Below are 27923 nucleotides of genomic sequence, written 5' to 3' on the forward strand. Positions count from 1 at the left end.
CATATACACATATACATAGGAATCCATCACTTTTCGATAATCAAAATGAAGTTTTGTAATATATTATTAGTCATAATAGAATAAATAATACTCAAATAGATTAAATAATTTTGTAAGATAAAACTAGATACAGAACAAGTGTTGACGATATAAGTATTTTTTTTACAGTAGTACACAACTGAACAATCCCCTACTCCTACGGAAGAGTGTACTGCGTTTTATGACGTGTACCTGGGCCATACTGCATACTGGACAAAACGGATCAAACATCTCGTCTCTCTCTTTTGACATTTCAGCTCTCGAGCTAAAACACATTGTGCGTTGCGACGTTGTGGATATCCACTTAAGATTGGACACAGCATGGATTTCTCTACTCGGTACTCGAGAGGATTTAAAACATGAAGGAATAATTTGTTATAAAGAATGAACTCGAATTTAAGTAGTATTTCAACTTGTTTTCAGGTCAACTTACTGAGTTTTTGAATCAACATAGCTATCAATATCAATAAATGTAGACACCAAAACAATTACCACTGGCAAACCTGAAGTTAAAGAAAATATTAAAAACACGATATCAATTCCTGTTTTATTATTATTACGTTATGAAAACCTGCAATCTTTGATTTATAAAATAGGCCAAGGCATAGATACATACATATAAGCATTATGATAATTGGGTCTAATCTTACCCCATGCAAATAAACAAGCTTTCAGGAAAAAGTGTGGTACATGAGTATTGAAGACCTTCACAAATAAATAGTACATATTAACAGCTTGAACACTCATCCAGAAAATTGACGATAACAAAAAGTAATGCAACAAAGCTCCAACGGCAGTACATCCTCCGCTGTTGTTAGTTCTGTCAATTCCAGCTAGGAAGACAATGTACAAACCGAGCAAAGAGAGACACAACTGACATAGAATTTTCTTTGAATCACTCCTCCGAAATTTTCTTTAAAAAATATAAATAATTATTTATTATTCTTTTATTGATTAAAACTAACCATTTACTAAACGTAGTCAATACAATTATGTTTAGATGATAAAAATTCTTTTTTTTTCGTAAAAGCTAGTAAGAAACGGAGTACTTACTGAGGACGTTTTGATCTCTAACAGAGATCTTTATCAACTGACTGCTAGATTGAATTGCAGCTTGGTCATGATGTCATCTGTAGATGCCATCGTACGCTCCTTCCAGTTGTAGGTTGGAGGGTGTACGGGGCCTGGCCAGGTGATGATGTAATTAAGTCATTGTACAGATTAGAAAGTTCATCCCAGCAAACACAAAACATTCTTATAACGTTCGCGAACGTTATGGTTTGGTATGTCACAAAATAACGTTCACAGAACGTTGTAAGAACGTTCAAACATTGTGACGTTGTGAAATTAGTTTATAAGTACGTACATATGGTTCTACATAACGTTTTTATCCCAAATTGTAAAGTTATTATAACGTAATTTTGTTAGCTGGGATGTGCAACCTAATACCTGTTCATGGTTTTATCTTTGTTTCTTTTTATGTGTAAAGGGTGATCTGACTCTCTTTCCGTTTTGATTGCTTTGCAAGTATTTTGCCTCTCAGTATTTTACCTCCCAGTTTGGTACATGATTTCATTATTGGTGATGTTGCTCTGGAAACCCTTTCATTACTTTCATTACTATCTTTTCTTTGTGGTCGTTTGTAATGCCCTTCCTATCTCTCATATGTAAACTTGTGAAAAATTTAAACATGCGACCTCGTAAACTACACCACAAGTGTCCATTTTCTCAATAGTGTCTTTTGGGTGGACGAGGCTGTTATTTTATTTTATTCTGTAGCAAAATGTAGGTGGCAACATTGTGTGTGGGAAGACTACGTCGAATTCGTTCTGCCATTCCTTTCATATACGGAATTCCTACACTTCTTCTTTGCTTGGTGTTTTGTCGTTGTGTAGCTTTTGTCCTTTCCTTTCTATTTTTCGCTTTTCCATAACTCTTTTTATGGACTATTCTGTGATTCAACTATGACTTTCCCACTACTATCTCGGCATGCGGTTCTAACCATTTACAAATTAGCCCATATGGGACTGATGGAACTTCCCATAACAATGCCTTGTTTTTGCCTATACATGTTCCGCTGAATGAAAAATAGGTTTTACTCACAATAAGCTCCAAGAGTCCATTATGTCTGTCACCAGTAGTTTAGATCTTTGTTTAAGTGTCGTATCTGTTGTTAAGTAAACTATGTCTACTTTCAGGGCCTCTTCGACTTGAGTTTTCGTGAATAGTAACACTACTTCAAACAAGACAACTGTTTCGCTTGGCTCTACTGTTGTACTTTGTAATTCCTTAGCCAATCCTCCTGAATAATTTACATGGTGCTGTGTAGGACCTACCAATGGTTTCAGGATGTTGGTCAGGAATTGAGCAACTGTGTAGAAAACGGTGTTAATATTGTCGACTATGTCTTAGTGGCCAATTTGGCTTGTGTATTTTTGGAAGGCATTAAATCTGGGTACAATTTCTGTGGTGGAGCAGAGATAATCTTTTACTCTACTATTGATATTTCTTTCAGCAACCTGTCGAAGATGTTAACTACATTTCGTTGTAATTCTGTGTTGGATTACGTTTATCCGGTTCATATGTATCCGTGTCATTTAACATAATTCCTACTTTATCTTTGTAAACATCCGTGTTTACGATGACTGTAGACCGTCCTTTATCCGCTGGACGGAAGAATAAAGATTGGTGTATGTTTTTTATGTCGTTTAATGCTTTTTCTTTCATTACGTGATAAATTAGGTGATGGAAGGCTGGTGGATTTAATTACAGCCGGAACCAGATCAGCCGCTTTTTCGGCCGCTAGTATAAGTTCAACAATGAGCATAGCTGTTGGGTAGCCACGTAGTTCAAACCCTTTGTAAAACGAAGAGTTCATCATAAATAACTTACCTCCTAGATAAATTTACCACCCATTTTTCTCTTAGCGTCTTACCGAATAATGAACTGCATTTTAATAATTCAGTTTCGCTCGCTGATGTCCCCTATGTTAGGAATTAAAGATTTGCTTAAATTACTGCACGGAAGAAGCGTATGACGTCAGCAACAGATGACGTTGTGACCAAGCTGCAATTCCATCTTGCAGTCAGTTGATAAAGATCTCTATTAGAGATCGAAAACGTCCTGAGTAAGTACTCCGTTTCTTATTAGTTTTTACAACAAAAAAAAAATGAATGTTTATCATCTATACAATAACGAAGCTAAATGAATTTTTTGAAGATATAATTAAGTTGTTTGGATGAATCTACTCGAGCAATACGTTTTAGGGAAAGAAAGAAATATGTAACTGTATTACCGTAGGCTATTGTATCTGTTAAACCGATATTCTTTTTTTTTTTTTAGTTAAATATAAACTATAATCTGGCATAATGGGGAAATATGACGTCCGACACAAGGGGCCCGGAAATAGAGCCTCATTCCCAGTCCCGGATTTAAAACAAAATTCATGGTACGGTCCACGGTAGAGATTTTAAAGCTTAGTATGGTCCAAACTGTGCTTTTAGACAACAATTGGAATTGAAAATCAAAATTATTTAGATAGGAAAATAATATTTTTTAAATTTTTGATCCGACGACATCGTCGTGGCGCAGGACGACAGTCGGTTCAGGCCTGTCCGACGGGTGAAGATTCCTCTCCCTCCCCCGCTGGTACCACCACTGAAAAGGCCCCAGTCTCAGAAGCCACAGGGCCCCCGACCCATCGTTACGCCACTGCTTATAGATCCAGTAGCGGTATCCGAACAAAATTGGTGGAACACATTATATTTCAGAAACAAATGTGTACCTACTTGTTGGATAAAAAAGTAAATACAGTCGCACAAAGAGATACAATTGATAAACCTAAGCCAACTGTAGTCACAAAACCAGACGCGGATGGAAGCGCTCGTTTTTGATAGAAATCCTGTAAAAAATTCAAAAGAATTATATTAAGTAACATGGCAAAACACCTCTTAAAATATAAAAACTGAAATAAAAATATATTGAATTTAATAAAATATAATATTGATGACGATGACGACGACGACAAACTTTTATTGTACTAGACACAATAATTTAACTTTATCTTATAAGACATTAGTGTGGGCTTGAAGGACTAGTTTACCGCCAGTACCAACTCTGATACGTAAAAGAATTGTACAAGTTGGTATGTGTCCCACAGCTACAATGAAGTATTTAAAACAATAATGGTTATACCATTATATATTTCTTGAAAACTTTGCAAACGATATGTTCCTTATTGACAGTATGGACGCCACATGGACAAACAAAAAAAAAAGCTTGGTGCAAACTGGTCAAATCTGTCAAAGAACAGATCAGCATGGAGTTTGAGAAGACCATCGGCCAGCAGTAGCCTGATGATGGTGATGATTAGCCTGATGATGATGATTAGCCTGATGATGATTAGCCTGATGATGATGATGATGATTTGCCTGATGATGATGATGATTAGCTTGATGCTGATGATGATGATTAGCCTGATGATGATGATGATGAATAGCCTGATGATGATGATGATGATGGTTAGCCTGATGATGATGATGATGATTAGGCTGATGATGATGATCATCATTAGACGGATGATGATGATTATCCGGATAATGATGGATGATGATTAGCCGGATGATGACTAGCCGGAGGATGACGGATGATGATTAGCCGGAGGATGACGGATGATGATTAGCCGGAGGATGACGGATGATGATTAGCCGGATGATGATGGATGATGGATGATGGAGATGATGATGATGATGATGATGATATTCTTTGTACTGGGTAGCCTGTTGAGTAGAAATCTTCAGTGCTTAGCTGATGTTGTAGTTATCATTTTTCCAATGTAGTATGTTCTCTTATTTATCTATTTCCCTGAATGCTTGTTGAAGCTCACAGAGAGGAATTGCATGCGGTAATTAAATATTAAGGTTGTTATCATTTAAAAATTACAGTAGACAATAACATTATTCAGTATAATAACAATATTTAACATAATTATCATGATTGCTTAGTAATTTAACAAAATAGTGATCGTTTGGCAAATTGTTACTTGACGGTAGAAGTGGTAAAAGTAGTTACGGTAACGTGTGATTGAGCGGTTGTGATTACACGGTAAAGTATGGTTTACGGTAAATTGGGAGTGTACAGTACAAATTGCATTGTACAACTGCTGTTTGGAGAATGGTGGAATAATACTATAAATAATAGAAGGACCGAATCACAATTTCTTTCTAATTGTATACCTTACCATAAGTAGAGCAAAGTTAGTTAAATGATTACACTCGCAGTACTGTCTGTCACTTCCATCAGCAGATCCATTTACGAACGTACAGCCTTCTGACTGTCTCTTATACACATCTAGATGTGTATAAGAGACAGGTAAATAATAATAATAATAATAATAATAATAATAATAATTATAGGTCTTAATAGGTATTAATAGGTCTTAATCTGTGACTTAAAGTTGCAAATAGAGTTGGAAGAAGTTATGTAATTTGGAAGTTGATTCCAGAAATAGGCAGAAGCAAAAGTAAAAGAACATTGATCGTAGGTTTTGGTACGGCATTTGGAGACAGAAAGAAGGATTTGAGAGGATGATCGGAGACGGCGAGATGGAGTATATCGGGAAAGCCTTGGCATCATTTCTAGACTCTCTTCCTTTATTCCCTGTAATGTTCTTCGTATTCTCTACAGCTCTCTCATTCTTCCTTACTTGAACTACTGCAACATCGTTTGGGGCAATACATATCCATCTAACATCAACAAACCTCAAATTCTTCAAAAAAAAGGCTATCAGGATCATATCTCGCTCTCCCCCACAATCTCATTCTTCTCATCTGTTTTCCATAAATCTAAAAATCTAAATTTTCTAAAATTAAACGATATTAATTTAATCCAGCAAAGTATATTTGTATACTCTGCCATGCATTCGATCCTTCCCAAGCATTTAAGTAACATGTTTATGTCTAATTCCTCTTTTCACAATTATTATACGCGTTCTAGACCTGATATTCACATCCCTTATCACAACACAAACTATTTCCAACATAACATTAGATATACGGGCCCCTCTATTTGGAACAATCTACCATTCTCAATTACCAATGCTGTTTCTGCCAGAGCCTTTTTTAATAAACTGAAAAAACACTTAATCTCAAATTATTAAACTTTCTGAGGTTGAAATTCATCGTGCTGTTTTGTTTTGAGCTGCTTTCTCTTCTTTTTTCTTTATATATTTATTAATTTTTTTATTTATTTATTCACTTATTTTATTTATTATTTATTTTTTCAGGCCTGCCCATCACAAGATGTTTGTTTTTGCAAACAACTTCTCGGGACCTGGCCTTCTTCCAATTTTTGTATTTTGTATTTGTAATTTTGTTTTTCTAAGTGCATTTGGAAGAAAATATATGTTTTGTTGAATTGAATTGAATTGAATCATTGAACGAAAATATGAAGATTCATTCAGATGGAGAGCTTTAAAGGTCAGAACAAGTAATTTAAATGCAACACGTTGGCTGATTGACAGCCAACGAAGATGTGAAAAGTGGAAATGTAAAAAAAATCGATATGCCTACAGATGGACTTGATTAGAAATAAAATTTCCATCATATCGCATCATAATTTTACCACTGATATATATCAATGAATAATACCCTTGTACATTTGTTGTGCGCCAACATTCATCCATGCGTACATTGATTTAAAATGACATTTCATGATATCTATCAATATGATAACTCAGTCGTAAAATTATACATAATATTTAATCAATAGATCAATAGAATACTTGAAAAATATTTTAATACAATTTGTTAGGTTGTTTCAGGATAATATGTAAAATTCATTGTAAAAATATTAAAACAAAAAAGCAAAAATCAATATATACCTTCAGATAGATTTGATTTTAATTAAAAGTTCATAGGCATTATCACATCATAATTTTAGCGCTGATATTTAATAATGACTAATACTCTTAATATCCATGCATTTATTTCATTTTTACTGGCATTCATGAATATGATAATACTCAACTGTACACTTATAATACATAATATTTAATTATTAGAATACTTGATTAATATTTTTAAAAAAAACTTTTACAAGGATTGTAAATAATATTACAATTTAAAAAATAATTATTATTTAAATTATGAAACACATTAGTTGAGTCATTCTTGGCAATTCTCAATAGATTGGTCTAGGGGTCCTTTGCGAAAGTGTGGGCATAAGGATCGACGTTTTAAACTTCAAATCTAAGATAGCCGCTAATTTTCCGTAACAAAACCCCCACATTTTTCATAGTGGCTTTACAAAAGGCTTTAATAAAAAATCGGATCATGCTAAATTGACTGACAGACAGCAAACCTACAAATAATTATAGGCCTACTGAGGTAATCACAGAGTTCAAATGTCAACGTTCGCTCGTTCGTTTAAGTCCAAGGTCCGTCCCGTTGTTGATGCAGATTTGGAATTGATGTGCTAAATCGGTTTACCACAGCGTTTGGTGTGGTTTAACAGGGCCATGACTAGGCTTCAGCATGACTCCAAAGGCCAACATTTGTGTTTAATAAAAATGAAGGTTTTAGTTTCAGTGGTTATAAAATTCCAGTATAGTCTATTGTAAATATCCAGCAATTTATATTTGATTTGCGGTTGATTTAGGTTTGACCTTCAAATATAAAAAAGCTGCCGGCTTTCAGCTCACAGGTGTCAAATATTCTATATAGTAATTCAAAACTACAAACAAAAATGTATCTCAGATGTTAACAGGTTTGCAAACTTAGACTCTCAATGATCAAACAATTCTACCTTTTTACAATGTGTGACTGTGACTTTGTCTTTAGAATTTCACCCACTTATTTAGCAGCTCCTTTGCTTCAGGATCGTCAGTGAGAAGAATTACCCTTTTCCGTACCCAAACAACCCTGATGTGTGGTCACCTCCATGATCACATGGAGACGTATGAGGAAACTTGCAACATCTTCTTTTGGTATGTATCGCATGCCAATTAAGTCACTTGCATTTCATCAGCAGATCAGTTGATGCGTGGAAAAATTAAGCGCTTGGACATACGTCTGTGTCCTCGCTGTTTCATGTACAGGCAATTTAAACTGAAGAAAAAGAGTACAGCCAGCCTTCCACCGGATGATGACACAATGAATCACCATTTGACAAAAAAAAAATTAAAAAAAAACCCATTTTGCCAGCGCCATATTAAGTTGCTAAGGCATCCTTCCCCCACCATTGGTCATAGTTAAATTGAATGAATGGGAAGAGTCGACCAGTGCACCAACGACCCACCACTGAAAAGATAAGGGGGAAAGCTCTGCCCTGCATCTGACAAACACCCAGAAACTAACATCAAACGTGAAAACAATGTGGGAGTCACAAAGACAGAAGCAACGATACGAGATATAACAACATTCTATTGTGGATTATCTTTTAAAATGACTATATAAATAGATATTAAGGGACATTCCATGGTATTTGGTCCGTGAGGGTTAAATTTTCATTTTCAATTATTTATATAAATTTTGGCTAACTCTCAAAGCAGATATATCAAAGTTAGTAAAAAAAAAACATTCTTTTTTGATAGATATTTTGTTTTAGTTATTTGATAATAAATATTAAAACTGTATTTGGCGTCACACGGACGGGCATTTAAAACTGTTAAATATTCCGTGAACAGTCATAAATCTGATAACAACATTTTGGTACTACAGTTACCTTGTATTTCCTTACAGAATCATGTGTTAGTGACTGTCTGTGTTATTTAGACGATCAACGATGAGAGTACTAGAAACAATAATGACAGTGAGCTTGGAGAATCAACAGATTTGGATGAAGAGTAGCAACCTATTTTTAATAATCACTCATTTTTTTTAGTTGTTAATTCAGGAAAATGATTTAGTGTTATAATAACTGTGGTACAGACTGTACCTTAATCATTAATTGACCAGTGATTTGTACTATGACTCATTATACATGCCAATGGTTGCTAATACACTCATTGTATAAAAAGAGATTCTGTTACCATATAGAGAGCCAACGTTTGAAACCTGCTTCTGAGATGAGCTCTGTGTAATTTTTACATAAGACAAATTTGCACATTTGACCATGTGAGCTGAAAATCAGCAGAATTCTTGGATTTTAGGGTCACACCTTAAAAATCAATCCGACCTCATACGAACTCCTAGATATTAACTGTACAGTACACTGGAATAAAAACAAAAATGTAACTAAATATTATATTCTATTAACTACAAATGTTTGACACCTAAAATGACCTCAGCAGCATTTTAGTTTTGAAGGTCAAACCTAAATCAAGCAGACATCAAATATAAATTCCTGGATACTAATAATACAGAACACTGGAATTTTATAATCAGTGGAACTGAAAGCTTCATATTCTATTAACAACAAATGTTAACATTTGACCTCCAACATGACCTCAGCAACATTTTTAAATGTGATCGTTAAAAATCAATTGGACACCAAATATCAATTAACAGTACATTACATTGGAATTTTATAACCATTATGACCATTACACTGAAATTTTATAACCAGAATCAAAAACCTTATTTTTTTTTATGAACCACAGATGTTGACCTTTAATCCATGAGATGACCTCTGTAGTTCCACAGCCAAATCAGCATGATGAGCTTTCATTAAAGCCTTTTATAAAGGCACTATGACATATTTACAAAAATATGAGGTTTTTGAAGAAGAAACAGTGGCATCTTGTATTCGAAGGTCAAAAATAGGTAAAATGAATTCCTGGACTTCCAAAATTCACATCCATGCACTAAACCAGCCATGTAGGCCAAAACACTGATTTTTTTTCCCAAAATGGCAGAATCTGGCCATTTTGGATTTAAGGCTTTCACGGGTAATGCCTTTAATTTTGTGAGGGACACCCCCTCTAAATTTATTATTCAACCTTCAAGAAAAACAAATCCACTGAAAAACGAAGTAACCACTCCACGGTCACGGAATTACCAGAAATGACCCAAATACATTGTATCCTATTTGCAGAAAATCACAAAATTACCTCTAGTGGAATGAACGTTATGACAATGGGCTCATCTAGCTCAGTACGGTTAATTAGTTCAGGCACCGACAGAGAAATAACTTGACTATTCGGCCTGCGACCTGAACTATCATTAACAAACTGAGCTGACTGGAACAATCTACTGTCATTGTACACAATAATTACAATACGGAAATCTGAAAGTATAATAACAGAGAACAAATAATTACTATATAAATGTTTTATTTTTGTCACATGTAAAATAATAAACTTGAACGTAGGCATAGCATTAAACAAATGTTTTTTTTTTCTGAATTCAATAATTAACATGATATGTATAATGTATATCACAATAAAGAGTCGTACTTCTTACTCACATACTACGTTTCTAAGCATTAGTTTGAATCCAGATGAATTTATTTCAAGTTAGTCTGATATTTTTCATTATGAAATAGAAAAGTAAATCGTAAAGTGTTCTTATTTCTCTGAGAAAGCATCAATGACAATTTGAGTAGCAACCCATACTTATAGTATATGCGATATACATCACAGCGCAACGATTTCAATAAGCATTTTTATACACCGTGACAAGCTACGTACTTATAACTCTGGTTACAGATATACCATAAAACCTCGAATTGAAGCCCTAGGTTTCCTTTTTATGTGTATTTTGGATGGGCTTCTTTTCGAGGCTACTTTAATAAAGTAAAGAGAGGTTTCTTTTCAAAAATAATGCTGTACATTTTGAAAATTTGTACTATAAAACATCAATATGTATCATCGAGTGTATTAACTGTCATTAAATCACCTAAACTACTGCAACACCAAGCGTGTTCTTAATTTTTTTTTTCTTCCACAGTGTAAGTACAGTGTATCGCTGTACTATCTCGAAAAGAAGCCTACGCTATCTTGAAAATGCTAATTTTGCAAACTAAGTATTCGAGATGGGCTTCTTCTCGAGATTAAGCCTATTGGGCTTAAAATCGACGTTTTATGGTATTGTGTCATACAAAATTCTCAAAAAAAATCATAAAAAAAAAAAAATTAAATGACATGAGGCAAAAGTTCCCGTTAGCAGAAATGGTCCATGTTGTCTGATGGTTGAGAGTGAGCTGTCAAATGGTTCAGAGGGAGCTGTCAGCAGCACCATAAACTTAACTTTAATTGTTTTAAGATTGTCCATTGGGAGTTAACAAGAGAGTTAACAACGTAAACCCATTAAAATCACCCACTTCATCTCATGGGCTTCACTGGTAATAAATATTTTAAGAATACATCGCTATTCAACAAACCAGCAGAATTTATAACCCGAGTTTTTTTTTTCCAAAAGTCGGTTGCCATGGACCATTTCTGTTAACGGCCAAAAATGCAGCATGAATTTGCTGAAGTAACATAAAAATTATTTACTTGAACGTAGAAACTGGTGGATTTATATAATGTTAACCCGTAATTCTTCAACCAATAATGATAAAAATACTTCCAGTCACTGGATGTGGTTTGCTATTATTATCATCATTATTCAGTATAAAAATCAGGATATAGGCCTACTTTAATTAAATTCAATAATCTCTATGCTCAATTTAATAATTTGTACGTCAAGTTCATTTCAAAATTATTTTGGGGCTAAAAATCGAGATTTTATGGTATTGTGTCATACAAATGTGATGGATCGGAGAGGTTTTTTCGGATGTTTATTTTTTTGTTAAGATGAATCTTTGAATAACAGTGAGTAACCTTATATATTTCTAATTTGTTGTTTCCGATTATAATATACAGTAATATGATTGATTATAATGACTTACTAGTTAAATTTATATATTTATATAATTATTTAATTGGTAATAACGTATAAAAGTACTGTTAATTAATATGCCTAGTTGGTATTCTGGTCTGTCTTGGCATAAGAACACAGACGGAATCTACTATTAAACATAGGTATAATGTATGTGTTTAGCAATGACTTAATTAATCTGTATTTTAATACGTCTAGTTTCGTCCTGTGATGGCGCTGTCTCTTATACACCTCTAGATGTGTATAAGAGACAGACCTAAACTCTTATACACATCTAGATGTGTATAAGAGACAGCATATATATAATCCTGCATACATATATATATATATATATATATATATATATATATTGTATATATATATATATATATATATATATATATATATATACATAATGTAGTACAGTAGTGTAATGACATTTAAGTGGCAATGTTATAATGAGTTTATTTGAATTGTGAATGCTTATGTTATAATTAATTTGTTAAAGCCCCATTACCGGCAAGATTTCAGTTGTTAAAAAAAATCTTTAATTTCATTTCAACAGACCAACAGCGAATCATCGCCACTAGCATGTTGGTAAAATATATTAAATTTAAATATATCAACAATACATACATAAATCACAAAAAAATCAAAAATCTCACCTAGGCCTATTTAAATGATTAATAATAATAGAACGAAATATAGACAAACTATTGTGAAAAAAATGTCAATATTAGAGGTTAAAATAAGAGAGTTTACAGACATCAACTCTAAAAAAGTGGACATTAAAGGTAGGGAAGGAACGAAGGCTTCTAGAATTAACATGCAAACCAAACAGATGTATAAGATCACAACTAAAACACGAATTAACACATTTATAGAGAAAAACCATATCGTGAATTAAAAATCTATTCCTAGGACACATTAATTTACAAGGGCGATTAAAACATTTCCCAAAAAACCTAATAAACTTAAAGATGCATTCTATTGATGCGAATTAACTGAGATTTGGAAGCAGAACTAAATAACAGCAATATTATTCAAAATGAGAAGTAACTAAACAACGATATAAGGCAATAAAGGCACCAGAGCTATTTATTTCTCTGCAATGTCTCCAAATAAACCCAAGCATTCCGTATCCCTTACGAATAAGATGATCAATATGTTTACAAAATTTAAGCTTAATGAAGACACCAGGATCGCGATGAACAGAAACTTTTTCTAAAACAATATCGCAAATTTTATAAGGAAATTATAAAGGTTTCAATTTAAGAGAAACAAACATTGGTTTACATTTGGAGACATTGAAAGACCCCAGTGCCGACTCCATGCAACAACAGAATCAAGGTCTTCCTGAAGACCCTTGACGTCACTCTCAGTCCCGATAATACGATACACCTTCAGATCATCAGCGTATTTTCATTTATTTATTTATTTCTTCTTTAACCTGGGTGGCCTGTTCAGTATTGAACACTCCCACAGGGCCTAGGATCAACAATAAAACTCTTAACTACCAACAGTTAAAAATTTAAAATAGCCTATAAAAATATAAAAAATATATAGATATATAAAAAAAATGAATAAATCCAATTAAAAACATTTAATAATAAAAAAAAAATTATAAAAATAGTTGAGTCATTGATCCCCTCGGACAGAGTTCCAAATAACACTGCCTCGGAAAACAAGGCGTTTTCTGCCAACTTCAGTTCTGGTCGGAGGAAGGGCAAAACACCTCGCCAGGCTGGATCTGGTGTTGTGATTGTGAACTCTGTCCAAGGGGGTGAACACATGAATTAAATAGATGGGAACTCCGCTATTCAAGCATTTAGTGACCAAATTAAATATATGTTTCTCTCTCCTTTCAGAAAGAATGGACCACCCCAGGGATTGATGCAAATTAATAATTATTAGTTCTAATGTCAGCTTTCAAGATAAGTCGGCAGCTCTATTCCGTCGTATTTGAATATTATTTGCTAATCCTTTACTAAAGTTAGCCCACACAATATCTGCATAATCAAATAATGGCAAAATAAGAGATTTATAAAGTTAAGTGAATTTATATCAATGTAACAACGAATTCTCCCGAGCATACCAATCCTACTACTTACTTTTTACTAAGCTTATCAACATGGGCATTCCAGGAGAGGAAGGGTCAAGCCAAATTCCCAAATATTTAAAACTATCAGTAGCTTGAATGGCGGAGTTGCCAACAGTGATGTTAAGATCGGCTGCACCACGTAATTTCCTACTGGATCCGAACAGGACCGATTTAGTTTTATTCACATTTAAGGTTAGTTTGTTGGCTTTTACCCAATCACTCACATAATCCATGTCATGTTGAAGGTTGTTTGGAATGTCAATTAAATATTTAGAAAAAAAAAATATTGCTGTATATTCAGCGTACATGGATGAATAAGATTAAAGAGATCATTAATAGAGATAATAAATAATAAGGGTCTTAAAATAGACCCTTGGGGGACCCCACATCGAATGGAAGCTTGGGAAGAGTTAACATTATTGACGTAAGTGAGTTGCCTTCTACCCGAAGGGTAGGAGTCAAACCACTTCAGCTCAATCTCTCCAAGTCCAAATTTTGAAAGTTTTTTTTAAAGTTAAGTGGGATGATGAACCGTGTCAAACGCCTTTTTGAGGTCAAGAAAAATTGCTCCTGTCAACATTCCCTTGTCGATGTTATCGAGAATAGGCCTATAGTCAGTAACAACATGTCGTAGTGCTATGAAGGCGGCGGAAACCAGATTGATGGAGAGACAAAAGAATTTTTTAACAAAGGTATGAGTACAATTGGGTGTGTATATGGCGTTCAAGAATCTTCAGTAGTGTAGGCAGGATGGAGATTGGTCTATATTTCTCACACTTGTCTTTAGGACCGCCCTTATGTAGAGGAATAACCTTCCCCAGCTTCCACTGAGATGGGATCTCACCCTGGGCAATAAACAAATTTAAAAAATACGCAATTTTTTTTGCAATAGATGGTGCAGCTGCCTTAAAAAGCCTTGGACCATCAAAACCAGTAGATTTATTAGTTTTAAGTTCGGACAAAGCATTTTCAACATCATTAACTGATATGTTATTAAACTTTAGATTATTATAATTGTATTATCCTTATCATTATCATCATCATTAAATTTAAAAATAACATTATCATTAACATTAATAATATCATTGTCATTATTATTATCATTAATATTAAGATTATCACTATAATTCGAAACATCATAAAAAGTAATTTGGTCAACATCAAAATTAAAATTAACACAATCATTAATTACATTTTCACCAATAGTACAAAAGTAGTTATTAAAATGTTCAGCTATTTCATTTGCATCTGTTATTTTCTCATTATTATCACCAGTTAAAAACTTTAAAATATTATTGTACTTAGTACTGGGTATCAACTGTTTGAGTGTCTTCCAAAGTTTTTTTTGGATCCTATCTATTGTCTTAAAATAATTTTTCTTATGGCTTGTTCTCAAATTATTCAATTTGTTTCTAATATTCTTGTACAACTCCCAATTAATTAAGTCATTGGAGCGTCTGGCTCTTTGTTTAGCTACATTGGCCTCTTTGCGGAGCGCGAGATAATCTTGATTAATCCAGGGAGGGAAATTGTCGAAACTTTTATATTTATAACAGGGGCATGGTTGTTACAAACATCGCTAAAATAGACTCGAAATAAAAAAGAGCTTCGTCCACATCCTAGCTGATTCTAATATATTCCAAGGAGTAGTGTTCAACTCGTTTTGAAAATCTTGATCATTAAAATTTTTAAAAGACCTTCGTTGAATTATTTTAGGTTCACCTCGTATCTTGCAGTGTAAGGACACATTCATGATCACTGATTGTTGTCGGGATAATCCATGATTAACGATACAATTCTGATCAATACATGTTGCAGAATCGGGCGTAATACGTGTTGGCTCATTATTTAAATGGAGGAAATTGTACCGGTTGATTAATTGTGACAATTTGGTCCACAAGTGACCAGATTTTACTAAAGCGTCACAATTAAAATCCCCCAAGCAAATTATCTCATTATATTGAGCAGATATGTCAGCTAGACTTGCTTCCATTGCACCAAAAAAGCAACTGAATTACTGGGGAGCTTGTTAGACACACCAATAGCAATAGGACTAGTGCCAGAGAGTGGTAAATAAATCCAACAGGTCTCCAGACCAGGCACTGCATTATTACAAATCAGATCAGTTTGGTATTTTGACTTAACATAAATTCATTGGTATTTTGACTCAACATTAATTCCAACGCCACTCCCCTGGTGATTACGATCATGCCGATAAAAATCATATCCAGGAATTTCGACTTCGCTATCAGCTATTTCATCGTTCATCCAGGTTTCACTAACTTGTAAGAATATCAATTCCATTCTGCGACATTAGAACTGCAAGTTCATCCGTTTTGTAATAAAGAGATCTTACATTAAGGTGTGCAAAGCAAATACCTTTGTTTTGCATACGTACGCTTTCTGTGGATCAAGGTGCAAGGCCTGGATTTAACTGAACGTCGCCGGCAACAGTCAGTGAAGTAATGCAAAATAATAATGCTAAAATATAACTCTTAGTACTTGAATTCATCATTGAATGGTAACTCCAGTTTATAAGAATCCAGTTGAAGTTATCATCTAACATTACACAGCTAGGCCCTGGATGTAGTTTTACCCAATGGGTCATTTGGGCATCAACCGGATTGAACTAGTCAGCACAGTGACAACCATTCAGCCTAGCGAGCTCACTCAGCACGTCTTCACTCGACAGAGGACAACTGCTACATCAGGCAGTGCGAGTTATTGCCTAAATTAGGAAGATCATTAATGAATAAATTAAAAAATGATGGACCAATGATAGACCCTTGGGGGACGCCAGATGGAACGGGTTTGGAATTAGAACAAAAACCGCCAATAACCACACGTGACTGCGATTAGAGAAATAATCAGAAATTAAGCTAAGAAGGAGACGGGTGATACCAAATTTTTAAATTTTAAAAATAAGTTGAGAATGGGAAAGGCAGTCAAAAGCTTTGGAAAAAATCTGTGAATATAATGTCACATTGTAGTTTAGAGTTGATTGCATTAAGTGTGGTGGGTAAAAAACTAGCAAGATTAGATTGAGTTGACCTACCTGGAATAAACCCGTGTTGAAATGAACTTAAAACAGGAGAAACATGGGAAAAAATTTGATACGTTCAAATATTTTGGAAAGACTAGGGAGCAGTGAAATGGAGCGGTAATTGGTAATCTCATTACGGGAACCCCCTTGAAAATGGGACAAATATTTGCTTGTTTCCAGACATCAGGAAATTTGCCAGTGGAAAGAGATAAAACAATATAGTTTTTTTTAAGGGAACAGAAAGCGGAACAGAATCAGCTTTAAGCAAATGGTTACTGATACCATCACAGCCAACGGCGTTATGTACACAAAGCTTATTTATGACCTGAAACTGCATCAGCACTGACGGTTATCTATGAAAGATAGTCCAAGGGGTACTCAGGTAAATCAGGAGCTTCAGATAATTGTGACTGCTGAGATGTATTATTGTTATTAGTATTATTGAAAAATGAGTTGAAGTAGATACTAAAAGCATTAGCTTTTTTCAAAGAGGTGTCATGTACTTGACCTTGATAATGAAGTACAGAGGGCAAAGTTGATGACTTCTGTGATGTTCTAATATAAGACCAACATCTTTTAGGATTGATGTTTAGATCGTTTGAAAGGGCATCAACTTACTGTCTGTACCGCTGATTACAAAGTTTCTTAAAATTTGTTCTGGCCATTTTAAAATCTTAACAGCAAACCGAGTTTTTTTAATTTTACATTTTTCCTTAAGTTTTAAAGCTTTGTATAATTCAAGATTAAACCAAGGTGGGAGTTTTCTGGTTGGTTCTGGTTTTTGGTTTAAACAGAGGAACAAGATCTTTAATATTGTTGCATGGAGTAAGTCATAAAATAAAATGTTTATACTAAATAGAGTAATGCATATGCATTTTTTCTATAAAAAAAAAATCTTTTTTTTTTAAATTTTGCTGAGAATGGGGCTTTAATTGTTGCAGTTGTTTTACTGTGATAATGATATATCTATTTATTCATAATATTTATGACTATGATATTATATATTATATGGGTTTTTTATTTGTTACGGATGGTGACTACCTGTGTTACTGTATACATCTGCGTTACTGTTTATGGTTTCATCCAATTAAACCTCAGTGGTCGATTCCGGAATAAATTAATACTGAGGCTTTCGAACCACGGCAAATATTCTCAAAAAAATCATTTAAAAAATTATTTTTTTAAATGGATTTGCTCATTGTAAAATAACATAAAAATTATCAAATTGAACGTAGAAATTGGTGGATTTATATCATGTTAACCCATAATTGTACAACGAATAATGGTAGAAACACATCCAGTCACTTAATGTGGTTTGCTATTTTGAAGTAGACAACACATCTTTAACATTACGAATTAGTAATTTGTGAAAAAAAATAATATATCAAACGTTATGTTGAAGTCATGTGCGCAGATTATGGGGAAGAGGGACAGAGAAACACTTCCCCATACGTATTTTAGGGGAGTTGGTCACGCCTCTAATTTATACTTCAAAGTTTAATTTTCAATGATACGTCATAGAAATTAAATATATCTCTATATTTGCCTAAAGTCTTCGTTTTTTATAGCTTATTCTATGTCCTCCATTTAATTCCTATAGGCGGCGAATTCAATGGAAAAACAGCCGACTTGGCCCCTCTACCCTCCAAAATGTATCTCTATATTTCCCGAAAGTCTCCATGTTAATCGCTTATTCTATGTCCCCTATCTAATTCCTATAGGCGGCGGATTCAATGGAAAAACAGCCGACTTGGCCCCTCTACCCTCCAAAATAAAAAAGAAAAATAATAAATGGAAAATTATATATATAATATACTGTCTCTTATACACATCTAGATGTGTATAAGAGACAGATAGACCCTTGAGCATACGCACAGCTAATTGTAAATACGCACACAGTATACTGATCATATCACTATACCAACCGATGACTGCAACAGTTGGTTATCAGAACCAAAGCAAATTGTCTTGTCAAAACTAACATTAAAAGACGGTAAATGACTTATAAAGCAATTTGTAAAGCATGCATCGTACACTAGCGGAAAATTATTATGTTAGATTTAATGCATTCAAACATTTCCTTCGGGAAGATGTGTATAAGAGACAGTACATATACTGTAATATGGCCCGATTTTGATAAAAATACATGCCTGTTTCAGATTTCAGATGTTCTAAATGTTAATTTCGGAGGGTATTTCTCGAATTTGTACTTAAACAAAATAAAAAAAAAAAAAAAAAAAAAAAAAAATGCCGACCCGAAGTTTTTTTGAAAATTTCGGTCGGTCGCGAAGGGCAACACAGCATATTTTTTTTTTTTTTTTTTGGAAATTGATTTTGGAAAATATGGAATGTTATTGGATCAAATTAGTGTACTGGGAGAACGAAGGGTGGTTTCGGTTTTCCTTATCCTTACGACTTCTGTCGCTCCAACTGGAATTATAGTAAGTTGTATAACTTGCAAAATTGCAATTGAATGACCAGCTGAATTTAAAATGCTCGGCTACTGGTTGATCAAGCTTAGATGCCTGATAGCTGATCTATGTTGCATAATTTTCATACTGAGTGTTGTGTGTGTGTGTCCGATGACAATCAACTTAACGATTAACTCGACGTTAGTGAGACTCGAACTGTAACTGTAATGGTAAAAGCAAGGGTGATATGGAGGCGCATAAACGTTGCGTGGTATGAGGCGACTCTGCATAGGTTAGTGCATATGTAATTCATAGTAATTCAGTGATTGAAAGCGAAAATTATTCATGCATATCACAATAAGTTTGCGATTAACCTACCTACAGTTGATTTAAACGCATTAGAAAAAGGGAATTTCGTTTACATAATTTAATCAAATCCGATCAAGTCTAGGTGGTGGGGGTCAACATTTCTTCTCCCGGGAAAATTTTGATTTCTAGATGGCGGGAAATGACCTTTCTCGACTTTTGAGCTAGGTGTCTAATGACTTTGTTCTTCAAAATTCAAGGTTTTCCCCCTCATGAAAACGGTAAGGTAAACTTTCTTATTATGGTAAATAGGCCTGTTACGTGTGTATACATACATTAAAAAAAAATCGAGTAGTTGCATACGATTTTTTCCATGAGATGAATCCCAAAAAGAAAGGAGGGTCTGTGGTCCACCCCAAGAAAGTTTTGATTCCTAGAAGGCGGGAAATGAGCTTTCCCGACTTCTGAAGTGTCCTTTAAATTAAAGTCATTAACAAATACTTCAGAATTCGGGAAATCTCATTATCCACCATTTAGAAATCAACATTTTCCCGGGAAGAACTCGAACCTCCCTTCTATGGGTTCATTGATTCATTATAAAATTTTCAAGAGGGGAACACAAATTCAAGGTTTTTCACTCTTGAAAACGGTCAGATAATTTTTTCCCATTGTTATTACAGTAATTAGGCCTTATGTGTGTATATACATACACAAAAAAGATTGAATAATTTGCATACGTAGTTTTTCCATGAATCGATAAATCCCAAAAAGAAAGGGGTGGGGAGATCTTGTGGTTCTTTCTCGGGAAAATTTTGATTCTTAGGTGGCGGGAAATGAGCTTTCCCGACTTCTGTGGTGTCTTTTAATGACTTTTAAATTCTTCAAAATTCAAGGTCCTCCCCGCCTTGAAAATGATTCAATTAATCAATGAACTCCAAAGATAAAGGGCGTCCGGGTTCCCGTAGCTAGCGTAGTCATGAAATCATCGCGCAATTATTACCTGTCTGTACTGACCAAAAAGTCAGTGACTGTATTCTCTCTCGAATGCTTTAAGAAATGTCTATTTCCTCGACGAATGTCTATCAAAATAGCATTACAAGCAAGTTCTTCTAACACAGTTACAATAATAATAATTCATATTTTACCGATTAACTGCTCAGATGTGTACTTAACGCGTACTGCAGCAGCACAAATCAGCATACGCACAGCTAATTGTAAATACGCACACAGTATACTGATCATATCACTATACCAACCGATGACTGCAACAGTTGGTTATCAGAACCAAAGCAAATTGTCTTGTCAAAACTAACATTAAAAGACGGTAAATGACTTATAAAGCAATTTGTAAAGCATGCATCGTACACTAGCGGAAAATTATTATGTTAGATTTAATGCATTCAAACATTTCCTTCGGGACTTGAAGGCCTTAGGAAATTTTTTCAAGCAATAAATCTAACCTTCATATAACAATTTTCCTGTAGTGTACTATGCGGAGCACTACTAATTGCTTATTAAATGGTCATCATATCAACACCCTACTCCGGATCGTCACCAAATAATAATAATTACTTCATTCAAGGTAATTCAACAGAAGGACGCACATCTCCGCTCTCGAACATAGCGCGTGCGTACAGTCCTTTGATCTTTATTGTGGCATCGACAATCCGATACTAGTTGCGAGTACAGCCGTCAATTATTAGTCTATGCGTGCCATTCGTTTCATGGTGTTAGTTTTTACTTTATTAATTTTGGGTACTTCGCAATGCCTGTTACATCTGATTTTTTTTGACCGCGAGCTTGTTAAATGCTTCTATAAACTACAATTTGATTTGTGAAAATTGATCGAGAAAATGAAAAGTTATAGCAATTTAAAATTTACGAATTTTATAAAATTTCATGTTCTTATGTAATAGTAATCTGTTATTTTGACAATGTTGGCATAAGGTGTCGAAAACGAACATTTGAGTATATACAGAACATTTATTAATTTTTTCTGCGAAGTGAGTCTCATGAACGACAATTCACCACAATTTTGGTAAAATTAATGTTGAAATGAAGAATATAATTTCAGTCTAATGTTAGTACAAAATATCATTAGGCCTTTGTAATCACCGCATGACGCGCGATTATCACGGCAACTAACACGCGCGTGAGTAAATCGTCACGTACGCTGACGGTTTATGGCCTGGTTGATATGGTTTTTGTGACGTTCAGCGTGTAGGGAATGTCGATGCCAGAGTTATAACCTTTGAAGTCCCGAGATGTGCGTCCTTCTGTTGAATTGCCTTGCTTCATTGGAGACTATGAAACACTATTCTGGAAAGTTTTCTTTTGATCCATATATAAGAAATATTTAGGTCTAGAGCGTTAGCAGTTTAATGACCCTGAAATTGAGACCCGAATGTAAATCGTCACTAAGATTTATAACATTCTTCTATCGTAATTCTATGGTTAAAGTTCCAGAAAGTTACATTCAGATCAGTTGATCAGTTTTTGGCATATCTGGTCTGGCACGTCTACCGTTATATGTCCCTCATGCGCACACCCTACTCCGGCTCGTCACCAACATTTTATCATTTCTTAGTAGACCATGACAGACCATTCCGTAAAGTTTAATTTTGATTCATTTGTCAGTTTTTGAGATTTGTAGTTCTGAAACGTTATCACTTAAAATTACCCAAAACTTCACAACTAAATCGGTATCGTCACAAAAGTTTAATAACTTCTTTGTAAATTGATTTAACTTTCCCAAAAGTTTCATTTGGATGATTTTTTCCGTTTTTGAAACAACTAGTTCGGTTTAATTGTTCTTATATCTACACCCTACATAGGATCGTAATAATAATAATAATAATAATAATATTAATTATGAAAATAATAAGGTAATATTATATAAAATAATAATAATAATAATAACAATAATAATTTATTCACTTATAAATATATGTTCAAATGACGCATTACAGAATAATAAAGTCAATTAAAATAGATTAAAATTGAAAATTCAATATTAGAGTACAACCATTAAAATTCCATAAGAAACATGATAAAAAGATGTATTCCACAATGTTAAAAAGTCAATTAAAAAGGATAAAAGTTTACAATTCATTATTACAGTTAAACCATTAAAAAGTAAAGCTACGAAAAGTACAGTGGTAAATTATTTATTATTATTTAAATTATGATTTTCGTCACAAACATTTAATCATTTCTTTACTAGTCATTGATAATCTGATAGAAAGTTTCATTTAGATGCATTGATAAGTCTTTGAGATGTTTAGGTCTGGAATGTTAGAAACTAAAATAACCCTCACATTTACACCCTAGATTTCATCGTCAACAACACTTAATTTATTCCTTGTAGTTGATCTGATCTGCAACGTTTTCCATTGAATGGTCGGATGGTCCTTATATCCAAACCTTACTCCGGATCGTCACAAAAATTTAATCATTTCTTTAAAGTTTCATTAACCCATTAATAAAGTTTTTAGAGGTATAGGTGTTGAAGTCAGAAATTAAAATGACTGACACATTTACACCCTCAATTCGATCGTCACCAACATACACCCGCATTCTTAAAACTTTAGTCGAACTTCAATTTAGAACTTCATCTAGTCATATATGTAACTTCAACTTCAATTTGTATTCACAAACAACGTAGTCGAAATTTTAACTACGACTAGCTTAAGCCCTAGTTTTAGTTCAACTGAAGACGACTGGCATGCCACGGTTATCAAATGAATTATTAAAAAGGGCGGACTTTAATAGCAGACGGAATTTTAGAGATCTGGTAACGCCGATGAATATTAAGCTGCCGTCTGTGGTTTATTTCCTCATAATTCATTATAGACCATCATTCGCTTGATTAATTTCAGTTGTTAACATATTACGATAGAGTATTTAGACAGTCACTGAAAATCTGCTTCCTTTGGAGGATTATTACAGTTGAACTCGAGTAAAGGCGGCGCCATTTTTGTTGCCGTTACGGTGAGGCCACGTGACTGCAACGAGAGATTTCGTGCAAATCAGAAACTATCGCAGGTGCTTAGTTTCGCATTTTGGAAGCTAAACATAATGTTTGCTTTATACCATGGTTTTTATTCTACTCACTCTATCGTGAGTTACAAAAGTCACGAATTGAGTGGGCGAATTAGCCTGACCCAGGTTGACTAAAAAAATCGGCCTGCGAAGGTATCGAAAGTATTTCGGGGATAGTATTTTTTTTCCTTGTAACTTGGTTAAAATTTGACTCCCAGGCTCCCCCGCTGGCGCCAACACTGATGATATATAGTCTATGCTTCGACAAATATAAAAAAGATCCGAGCATGGAAAGGTGATAAATGTACCGGACGGGGAGATCCTTTGAAAAACATAGGAAAAACGATTGAAGAAAAAAGAAAAAATCAGAGCAAAAACAATGGATTTTACTACTGCTATTACTGCTGGGAAAAGCCAAATAATAATAATAATAATAATAATAATAATAATAATAATAATAATAATAATAATAATAATAATAATAATAATGATAAATTAATAATAATAATAATAATAATAATAATAATAATACTAAAATAATAATAAAATAATAATAATAATAATAATAATAATAAAATAATAATAATAATAATAATAATAATAATAATAATTTTATATTATTATTATAACAGTATTATTGTAACAATAATAATTATAATAATATTACAATCCAAAGGAATTTCACATCATTTCGCAATACGTGAACGAATTCTAGCTCTCAATAATAAACCTGACCTGAGTCCAAGTTTCAGTTCCATAACTGTTCTTGTGTTAGCTGTTTATATAATTGTAATTTGCATTATTATTATTGATATTGCATATACCTTAGTAGAATTAGAACCAGTTATTAAAATGTCTTTTAATATTTCAGCGGTTGACTCTAAAGCATTCACGGTGATCTCTTCTGCATTACTTGTAATATTCTCTACTTCGGTGCTGACGTCTTCAACATTTGCCATCGTGACTCCTTTCTAAAATCATTAAGGTATCAAAACTAAACAGTTAATATTATAAGTTTTTAATTTTAATTTAATTAATATTTTCCACAATATTTCTACAAACGTTTGAAACAACATGAAACATGATTCAGCAACTTAATACATTATGCCACTACCGATTTTAAACGTTCTAGCAGTTGTTCGGCAGTAGCGTCTGGTCCACAATCCGTCTTTATAGGGTTGTTCCATTCAGCTGCACTAAATCCGTCGCCATCACAACTTCGGTTAGAGTGTGGCAGAAAATCTTTAACAAAAAAAAAAAAGAAAAAAGAAAAAAAAAGACACTATTTTAATGTATCCACCTGAACTCCGCAGAGGCAGTTTGGTCGATTTTTTAAAGAGACATTTAAAACACAAATATTTCAAATTGCCTTTAATAATTGTTTTTTGTGACACGGTATTTTTTATAATGTAGTATTATTATCTCTTAATACCTCTTTGTTTATTTTTTATTTTTTGGATCTTAATATTTTTTTTAATTTTGCATGTTCAGTATGTTTTTATGCCCCTCGGAAAAGGTTTACCTAGATAGAGGGCGCAATATAAATGCATTATATATATATATAGATATATATATATATATATATATATATATATATATACATATAAAATATATATAAATCAAGATAGCCGTTAACACTGTTAAATTATATATAAATCATCAAAGAAAGGTAAATACAGTGTTCGAATAAAGGACATAATAATACATTACATTATGTATATACATATATGTATACATACATGTATATGCATATATGTATATATACATATATACATACATATATATATATATATATATATATATATATATATACATATATATGCTTAGCAACCAGAAGCTGTTTGTTGTGGGCTCTGATTATGCTGCCCATGTTTCTTGAGCAGCTATAGCTGATTTTAACATTGTTCTTTTTGAACAGCTTGTGCAAAATGTTGCCACTCGGAAAATGTTTCTTTACGAGGTTAAGGAATGATTTTCCGATGTTGGTTTTAACCCCTTTGCTATATGGTGGGTTGTACCAGATTATTTGTCTGCTTCTATTTCTCTCTATATATACGACTTTATATGCGTATATATACACATGTATATATATATATATATATATATATACTTTATAATCCGGTCTAATTATACATATCATTTACAATTTATCTTAGTCACTGCTATATTGTTTATCCCACATTGCTAGTTTGTAAAGCTTTTTTAATCATACGTGTTATCGCTGAGGAAGAGCACAGGCGTGCTCGAAATATTCGAAATAAAAAAAATATCTTATGTCTATTTATGTCAACGTGTACGACTCTACTTTGTGCATTCGTACTCATCTTATATATATATAGATATATATCTATATACACACATATATATATACATATATATACATATATATACATATGTATACATACATATATATATACATATATATATAGGTATACATATATATACATATATATATACATACATATACATATATACATATATACACATATACATATACATATATACATATATATATAGGTATACATACATATACATATATATACATACATATACATATATACATATATACACATATACATATACATATATACATATACATATATATACATATACATATATATATACATATACATATATATACATATATATATAAGTATATATATATATATATATATATATGTATATATATATATTATAATATGTATGTTTGTATATTTATGTAAGCTAAATTACAGGTCGTACAATTCAGTTTTTTGTCATCACAATTTTCTGTTGAATTTACAGTTTCCCCAACTCCTGCATCAGGATAGGTGTATCCTTCATAAACCCCTCCATGACACGTTTCTGTTTAAAAACAATAATAGCAAATGAAGCGTAATAAACATTATAAATAATTGCCGAGTCTTACGCTGGCTTTTCATTTATTTCCTTACGCAAACCACTTTATCCTCCCATAAATATAAATGAGTATACATTTAACAATTCGATTTGATGTATATTAAACTAATGGTTATAATAGCTAGGAATAACACGCACACTGATTTAGAGGAATTGTGCATTTTAAGTGCGATTGAAGTATTGTCTAGAAGCGCTTATTTGAAAATCACTATTAACATGTGCAATAATACTATTCATATTGCTAATATTATTATAGTGCTGTTATTCACCAGTGTTTGAAGAACTATTATTTATCAAATTTTTAAAGAACATTTAACAAAACGTACCTGTGCTGTTTATCACGATACTGTTAACATTTAGAAGTTCATTAGAATGATTTCCAATTGTCATTCTTAATTCCTTGCGTAATGTTTCATAGGGAGTACTTGCATTTACCACATAGACATTTACATATGCAATAATACTACCATTCGAGAAGCTACGTACTCGTATTATTAAGTCATCATTTAAAGACAGACTGGATAACTGGAAGATAAAACATAAGAAGACCTGTCACACATGAGTTGCAAACAAGTAATGGTTTAAAAAATATTGCTGTTAAAAATACCGTACCATGGCTAAATACAAGCACATGGCTGATATAGACGTAATGTGAAAAAAATCACATCATTTAAATTATTTCAGGCGTATTAGAGTATTACTCTCTAATGAGACAGAGGCAAAGTTACTAAACAGAGCTACATGTATAATTGAGAAAGCGTAGAAACAGTGAATAAATGGAATCATGCATATTTCTACTGAATAGCTAAAATGAGGGGTCCAATATTAAGCAATTACTAGAGCTCCGCATAGTACACTATAGGAAAATTATTATACGAAGGTCAGATTTTATGCTTGAAAAAATTTCCTGAGGGTCTGCAAGGCCCGAAGAAAATTTTTGAATGCATTAAATCTGACCTAAGTATAATAATTTTCCATTTAGTGTACGATGCATTGCTTTATAAGTCAATCGCCGTCTTTTAATTTTAGTTTTTTATAACCAACTGCTGTAGCAATCAGCGGTTGCTATAGTGATATGATCAGTATACGTGTGCGTATTTACAGTTAGCTGTGCGTATGCTGATTTTTGCTCCTGCAGTACGCGTTTAATTAATACCAAAGAGTATAAATAGAACAAGAGAGCAAAGTCCCGTTCGTAAAAACGTCACGCCTGTGTAGGACGCCAACTAACGGTTGTATATTCTTTTTATTACCCAGTGCAGCGCTGCGCAGCGCGGTAGAAGTAC

General features: G+C 33.2%; 1 protein-coding gene across 1 annotated transcript in view; it reads right to left on the bottom strand.

The window, feature by feature from the left end:
• Positions 1-27923, bottom strand: part of LOC117121139 — a gene marked incomplete at its 5' end in the record, with an annotated part of 56981 nt that overhangs the window by 5787 nt on the left and 23271 nt on the right. Inside the window, 10 exons of the mRNA XM_033266240.1 lie at positions 473-542; positions 690-952; positions 3828-3940; positions 5279-5371; positions 10088-10263; positions 14714-14783; positions 24564-24710; positions 24854-24981; positions 26482-26583; positions 26964-27162. Coding sequence (XP_033122131.1) covers positions 473-542; positions 690-952; positions 3828-3940; positions 5279-5371; positions 10088-10263; positions 14714-14783; positions 24564-24710; positions 24854-24981; positions 26482-26583; positions 26964-27162 — 1361 coding nt within the window. The remainder of the gene's footprint in view (positions 1-472; positions 543-689; positions 953-3827; positions 3941-5278; positions 5372-10087; positions 10264-14713; positions 14784-24563; positions 24711-24853; positions 24982-26481; positions 26584-26963; positions 27163-27923) is intronic.

The sequence above is a fragment of the Anneissia japonica genome, unplaced genomic scaffold (assembly GCF_011630105.1).
Source record: "Anneissia japonica isolate Jap-2015-1 unplaced genomic scaffold, ASM1163010v1 scaffold288106_len264728_cov135, whole genome shotgun sequence".
Classification (NCBI taxonomy): Eukaryota; Metazoa; Echinodermata; class Crinoidea; order Comatulida; family Comatulidae; genus Anneissia; species Anneissia japonica.